The following is a 7,228-nucleotide window of genomic DNA, read 5'->3' as shown; positions in this document are numbered from 1 at the left end:
GATCACAAGTATTCCTACGCAAATTGCAAGTCAAGGTGCAAAGGGTGATCTTTAAAGTGACATATTTGAATATTTTTGTGTCAAAGCATTGAAACATGGCTGAAACCTAATCCTTTCAGTGCTTAGGTATAATAAGTGTGTAAAGTGTGTGGCCATGCAAGAACTGCTAATTTCTTATATTCCAGGATTTTACCAAGATAAAACTTGAGACTTGAATGTCTCTCAAGTCTAAAGTCTAAATCTCTGCTGACTTCACTCATCACTTCCTCCTGGTGTCATTAATCCGTGAGTTCAGCGGTTGTTGTGTTTGGTTTCAGAGAAAATCTGCAGCCTGACGTCACCTTCACCAAACCTGGCAAAGTCCAAAAAGAGAGAAGCTTACTGTGTGGCCTGTGAGAGAGAGAGAGAGAGAGAGAGAGAGAGAGAGAGAGTGTGTGTGTGTATGTGTGTGTGTGTGTGTTGCCTCGAGGTCTTGACAGGAGGAGGATGGTGTGATCTCAAGCTGAGAGGATGGATGAATGATATCAAACAGAGGAACACACACCTCCACACCGAGTGATCTGATTGGTCCGATGTTATCACTCCAACTGTGTTCTCTTGTTTTCTTGGTCTTCTCTCCAGCTCCTCTGGTCACCACGGCGACACTGACATGATGTCATGTTTTTATTGTAGCACTGAAAGGGAAAATTCAGCACTTGTCTCCTGTCAGCGTTGATGGTAAATGTAGTCTATTTGAGCAATAAATTCCTCAGTGCGCGTTCTACTGACAAAGGAAGCTGAGTTCTCCTGCAAAATCTGTTGTTCTTCCTGCTCTGTTTTATGCGACCACAGACAGCTGATTTCTCACTGTTCTCAACAACCACTAGAGGCCACAACAGCTTCAGTTTGAAATCTTGTTTCAGCTCAGGACGATGGGGGTAATGCTGAAGTCGGGAGAACTTTTCAAATCTCTGCTGCTTGCATCTGGCAGTTGTGGTGGCACTGCAGTAGGTGCTTCACCATCTGCGGCCTAGTGGGGATCTGCACGCAAATTCGCTCCTCTGATTTCACAGAGAATCTGACCTGGAGGCAGCCAGCAAGAATAATTATATAGAAAAAGCTAATCTTCTTGCTGATGCTCTGGTTTGGTTGTCTAGATCATGTAGAGGCTTCACTGTTAAACTGACTGTGTTTCAGCATCAGTTAAAAACTCCCTGTAGTTTGGCTGGTGAGCTAGTTAGCTGCAAGAGCTAACATCTGCAGCTTACATTAGAGCAGATGAAGACCAAGTTTAATCCACTCCTGTGTACTTATGTTTTGGTTAAAGTCCTCCACCAGTCAGGTTTTAAACAATATAAAATGCTGTGCAAGACGTAATAAACTGTGTCTGATGTTTTCTGCATTTTCGTGAATATGTTAACAGTCCACACATCCCCAACAAGCAACGATAAATTTTCCCTTTGCATTCATCTCATTCAGATCCACAGACAGGCTGTACGGTGTCACAGCCTGTCTGTGGATCTGCCCGGTTGTGTGATTTTAACCTTTCATCTCGATGCCGACAATCCCTCACCGCAGATTTACAACTCACAGGAGCATTTTTGCATAATAGTCAATGCCTCAGCAAACAGGAAACAATGGAGAGAAAACAAACAAAAAAAAAAATCTCTCACTTCTCAAAAACAGCAATAGCAAATATGACAGATAATAGGATGTTTATTGTTTGAATACAGGGAATATTATAAGAGATTCCATGAAAAGAAAAGTAAAACTGAACTGACATTCAAGAGGCAGCTGCATATCTGATACTTCTTTCCTGCAGATGTTTTTGCAGTCGTTCAGTGTAGCCTATGTGCATAATTCTCCACATACCGACGGAAAATATGCAAATGGTGCACTCACACAGAATATTTTGCATGTTGGATGCAGGAGAGCCGGCTCATTAGCAGACAGTCACCTCCAATTTACCTTAGGTCCTTTCTTAATGAGCTGTGTTCTGCAATAGGTCTTTTCTCAAAGCGACAGACACGGTGCCACTAATGACAATAACAATGGCTGCGTTCCATTTGACTCAGTCAGTGTGCAGCATGTAAAACAGCACAGCTCTTGAAACAGGTAGACGCTGAATGGATTTAAAACTTAACTTCATTAACTTTCATTTTACTTGCCTTGTAATTAGCCAAAATGATTTTAGCTAATACCCGTCTTCTAACACTATAAAAAATAATAAATATAATAAAATTTTAATTTGTCCATACTTTGTTTTATGACCCAATACCCAAACTAATGACGTACAGATGTAAACTAAAGGTTTAATCAATACTGAGATGCCTGCTAAAAACAAAAAATAAATTTAATTGTTAGCCAAAAAGTTAAGCAAACATTATATTGTTTGCTTTTGAAAAAGTTACGGTCCTAAGGAAAAAGAGTAAAAACTAAACTAATTTAATCAGGTTTTCAACATTTATCCTTGTTGGTCAAACCCAGACAACTCTTGTTTATTCTTTTACTGTTATCACACTAAAGTTTTGACATTTGTGGACTGGAAAACAATATCTGACCCAAAGTCAAATGAACATGTCAGGATCGTACCTGTACCAGCCATATAGTCATGAATGCACAGAGAACATGGGTCCATCATAAAACACATTTTAATGCTACTGTTTCTCAATTCACATTATTTTAAATTGTTAGTAAAGAGACATACTTTTATCACATTTTTGAATGCACTAATGGAGTTAATCCTACAGAGACAACAGGGCACAATCATGAGACACTTAACAAATCAATGTTTTACAGTACTCTTCTTCACAGTTTTTTATATTTATTCTCTGCTGGAGCATTTCTACAGATGTGAGAACTCTACACTGTACCTCAGGTTCAAATTAGAAACCTCTCTGACCACAGAACAACATCTAGAAACATGACTTCACTATTGTTTGTGTTGTTTCATGATTTTTGACTCAACGCTAAAGTCCAGAGATGAGGCTTCCCAGCACAATGATTTGAAGCAGATGCAGCGACACAGCTGACCTGAGGGGACGAGCAGCCGTCCCTGTGAGGAGTTTGGCGTCTTTGGACACAGAGACGATGCGACTGAAGGTGGGGTGGATGTGTCTGAAGTTGTTCTGCAGAGGTGTCACCTGCTCTGCATCCTCCTCTGTGGAGAAGATCTGTGAGGTAAACTGAGCCAGCTGAGGAGCAAAATATGAATACCGTGTTTATTCACAGCACCCAGGAAACACATTTTCAGAGAAATTACTTAAAGGGATAGTTTGGGTTTTTTGAAGTAGGGTTGTATGAGGCACATATCAATAGTCGGTGTGCTTGGAGAAGCAGCAGGAGCACTGTTGTAGGAAACTAAAGTCTGTACTGCTGTGGACAGTGTCAATGTAAAAAAAAAGGTCAAAAAAGCCCCACCTAAAAGAACAATATCAGTTCAAGTGTAAGCTATATTTTGAACATTTTCACTGCTTTACCTTGCTGTGGGAAACTGACATTTTATAAGTCAAATATCACTCTCCTAAAAGCAACCAGACTCCTTTGGGGAAAAAAAAAGTCATTTCACATTGTAAAACACAGGAGTCACTTGTCTAACATGCCTCACTCTGTTAGTTTGTGTTATTTTGTGACTTTGGCGTAACAAAGCGTTTGTTCAGTTTCACCGATCCTATCTATCTAACCGATAGAGGCTAGATAAAATGATTGTTTTTGCCAATGAAGTCTGGTTGCACAAGGGTGAGCAATATTTATTTATATGACGGCAGTTTCCTGTCTTAAAAGGTTGTCTGACGGCAAGTTAAAGTGGTGAAAATATTCTAAATCAGACCCACCTGTGACCATGAGATATAGATGGGGACTTCATACAGCGTCCATACAACCGCTTGAGAACATGGCGGGGTGGTGAGGCTGCCATAATAACGGTAATACTGACTCATGTTGTGCTTCGGCAGGAGGCTCATCAGAGGAAATGGCTTGACTTTGGTAGTTTGGCCTTGGGGAAGGAGGCACAGACGTAACGGGAATTACAATCGACACAAAACAGCAGGCAGGCATGAATTTTCTCTGAGTGTCCTCTGACCTTTATAAGCAACTGAGGACAGCTTTTGCGATATGTGTCCAAAGTGCACATTTTCTGCATAAACAACCTGCAAGAAAGGATGAAATCAAGATGAATTTGTATGGAAGTAACTGCAAATGCTTGAATATACAGCGCAAATAAAGCAAATATATTTAAACTTACGTCAATGAAAAATCCAAGAACAGCAAGTCCTGTTGGATCGTCCAAGGCTGCTGTCAGATTCGGATGGATGGACTTCATGTTAACTATGTGCATCTAGATACAGACAAAAAAGACATTAAGGGAAGACTCCAATCTGCTGTAACAGTTGGTTGATGACAGTGTAAAGCTGTCTACTGACCATACTGTACCTCCATCGGGTATCTGCGTCTGTCCACCGTGTGCTCTGAGCCGTTGGTAGCCGGGCCTCCCCAGTGAAAGTGCAGCTGGATGGTGTGGTACACATCTGGAAGACCTCCGCCACTCACTGACATGCCGCTGCCAACCTGCAGCATGACTGGAGGCAACCGGGAACATGTATTCACCAACAATAAACGCACAAAAAATACACATGTATTGTAGTGTTGATAGTATGTGTTGTATATTCACCAGAGTGTCCATCATTGTGAAGCGTCCAGTGGCCTGTTTGGGTTGCATCAAAGCCCTCCAGATGTAAAGGTCCCAGAGACTCGTTTCTGGTCATGTGGTGGTCAAGATTGATGGGAGAGTGATGCTCTTCAAGTAAGGGGTGACAAGACGGGAACATGTCTCCCCACGCGTAAGGATCTGAGGATGGTGAAGGAACCACGTAAGAACCAAATACACCACAAAATGTTCCAGTTTGTGACGAGGTGTTGACTTGGCCTCCAAATTCCCCCGATCTTAATCTGATTGAGCTTTTGGAGGATGTGCTTGAAAAACAAGTCCTCACACCTTACAGGATCTGCTGCTAATGTCTTGTTGTCTGATACCACAGGACACATTCAGAGGTCTTGTGGAGTCGATGCCTCGACGGGTCAGTGTTCTTTTAGCAGCACAAGGGGGATCTAAACAATATTACAATATTAGGTAGCTGGTTTTAATGGTTTACCCTGAATGGATGGATGTTTTCAAGGTGAAGGACGGGCAAACTGTCTCAAAACATCTGCTGAGGAAGGTTGCTGGTTAGGATCAAAAACTCCAGAACAGCTGCTAAATGTACCTCGTGGTGAGATTTTGTCAAAGAAAAAAAAATGTTGCGCTACTCCAATTCTTATTTTTTTCTGACTTCTCTAATCTTTGCTTTTTTCCCCACACTAAAACCTCCTGAGGCTGTAAACATTTTTTTTTAAATGACACATTCTGAGAGATTTAGAAGAGACAATTTGCTCACAACACATATCCAGACACATCAACCTCCATTCATTCATTTTAAAGTCACCAAACAAAAACAGCTGCAGTTTAAAAATGATTAAAAAAAACAGAACTTTATCTATTTTTGTTACAAATGTCTCTCATTAGTTGGTAAATTATTCAGCAACAAGTGGACACATGGTGGTAATATTTGTCTTTAATAAGAGATCATATTCTTTAACCTGCTATCTTTTAAAATGAAAAAACTTCACTTACCACAGTGTGGCTCATCATAACAGTAGTCTTCTGAAACATAAAACAAAATGTTGATAACCAATTTTTTTAAACTCTTATTTTAATTTGTTTGAATTTAATTTTGGAAAAATACAGATAAAATTTTTCAGGACCCTCACCTGAATTAACGTAAGAAACAACAATCATGAGGAGAGCAGCAGCAGTCCAAATCATCGTAGGGTCGAAGCAGCTCGATGAATCCAGACAGGTGTCGGTATCTGAGGTAGACTGGAGATCAGCGTGAACGTACGTCCTGCTTAAAAAGGGAGTGGAGGTGAAAGCTGAGTTTTATTTTCTCCTGGTCTGATCAGTGAACTGTGTCATTACCAGTCTAGTGGTCTTTTCTGATCAACAGGCTCATTGATGCAGGACAGCTTCGCCCCCCCCCCGTCCCCCCGTCCCCTCCCCACCCTCCTGCTGCTGCTGCCAGCATAGATGCACAGTGACCAGTAACAAGACCCATTCATCTCATGGGAAAGTGAGAGGATGTGCAGCACGCTGAATGACAAGGGAACAGAATATATATGGCTTCATATAAGGAGGCTGTAAAAATAACTACGAGTAGTTAAAAAAAAAATGTGTAAAAGAGAAGAATCCATCATATCATTTTGTGAAATAACTTTTTCTGAGCTCATTAGGTCTACCTTTTAATTCCACTATTGTCCATCACAGTGATATTGAGGCACTGAAACTCTTTATTTCAAATGTGTGCTTCATCTGTGTATATTTTCACAATTAAAATCAGAAAAAAACTCTGAATATAATTGGCTGATTAGTATGGAAGCCCATTTCTGCCGGTAAAAGGAAAAAAAAAGTCATAATGAGATAAAGTTGAAACTATAAGAGATAAAAAGAGAAAATTATGAAACATGAAGTTAAAGTCGTAAATATTACAACCCCAGACCCCAAAAAGTTGGGACACTGTGGAAAATGTAAATAAAAACAGGATGCAATGATTCACAAAAACTTGCTGACTTATATCAGCTGAATAAAATACAAAGATAGACAAGATAGACATGATATTTAATGTTCAAACCGATAAACTTTATTTTCTTTTAAGCATACACACATCCTGAATTTGATGCCTGCAACATGTTTCAAACATGTTTGGACTGGGAACAAAAAACACCTGTTTGAATTTTCATTCAAACGTTCGACAGGTAAACAACTTTCCCAGTCTTTTGTTGCCCCTGTCCCAAATCGTTTGAATCATGTTGCAGGCATCAAATTATGAATGAGTTCACATTTACAAAAAAAGCTAATCAGTCTGAACATTAAATATCTTTTTACTGTGTGCAATCGAATATAGGCGGAGAAGTATTTGCAAATTATTGCATTCTGTTTTTATTTACATTTGACACAATGCCTGAACTTTTTTGGAACTGGGTTTCGCAATTACGAGATAAAAGGTAAAATTTTATCTCATAATTTCAACTTCTTATGTCATATTTATGACTTACCAGGGGTATATTTTTTCTTTTACTGGCAGGAAAGGTTATTATTGGAATTTTATGCTTTTACATCAATGTCTTGCACATGTATTCCACCTGAAACAGTAGTACT

The 7,228-nt window shown here is 39.8% G+C and overlaps 1 protein-coding gene across 2 annotated transcripts; it reads right to left on the bottom strand.

The window, feature by feature from the left end:
* Nucleotides 1-2,696: 2,696 nt before the first annotated feature.
* Nucleotides 2,697-6,218, bottom strand: car15 (carbonic anhydrase 15). 2 transcript variants are annotated; one of them, XM_084745979.1, is made up of 8 exons: nt 5,785-6,218; nt 5,648-5,677; nt 4,649-4,825; nt 4,411-4,556; nt 4,223-4,315; nt 4,061-4,127; nt 3,813-3,973; nt 2,697-3,173 (listed from the first exon to the last, which is right to left on the bottom strand). In XM_084745979.1, exons 1-8 carry the CDS (start codon nt 5,837-5,839, stop codon nt 2,949-2,951), a joined length of 954 nt encoding a protein of 317 aa, XP_084602105.1. In that variant the 5' UTR covers nt 5,840-6,218; the 3' UTR covers nt 2,697-2,948. The 2 variants fall into 2 exon arrangements, with proteins under 2 accessions (XP_084602105.1, XP_084602106.1); XM_084745980.1 differs by having other exon boundaries at nt 5,648-5,674.
* Nucleotides 6,219-7,228: the final 1,010 nt, after the last annotated feature.

The sequence above is a fragment of the Lutjanus erythropterus genome, chromosome 20 (genome assembly GCF_056507025.1).
Source record: "Lutjanus erythropterus isolate fLutEry1 chromosome 20, fLutEry1.hap2, whole genome shotgun sequence".
Lineage (NCBI taxonomy): Eukaryota > Metazoa > Chordata > Actinopteri > Lutjaniformes > Lutjanidae > Lutjanus > Lutjanus erythropterus.
The sequence above is the reverse complement of the archived record's forward strand: the minus strand, read 5'-3'. Positions and strand labels throughout refer to the sequence as shown.

Coding starts and splice junctions, on each gene's coding strand:
- car15 (XM_084745979.1), bottom strand. CDS start 5,839: ATGATTTGGACTGCTGCTGCTCTCCTCATGATTGTTGTTTCTTACGTT. Junction 4,316..4,410: donor GACGCAGATACCCGATGGAG/GTACAGTATGGT, acceptor GTCTGTATCTAG/ATGCACATAGTTAACATGAA. Junction 3,974..4,060: donor GTCCTCAGTTGCTTATAAAG/GTCAGAGGACAC, acceptor TCCTTCCCCAAG/GCCAAACTACCAAAGTCAAG.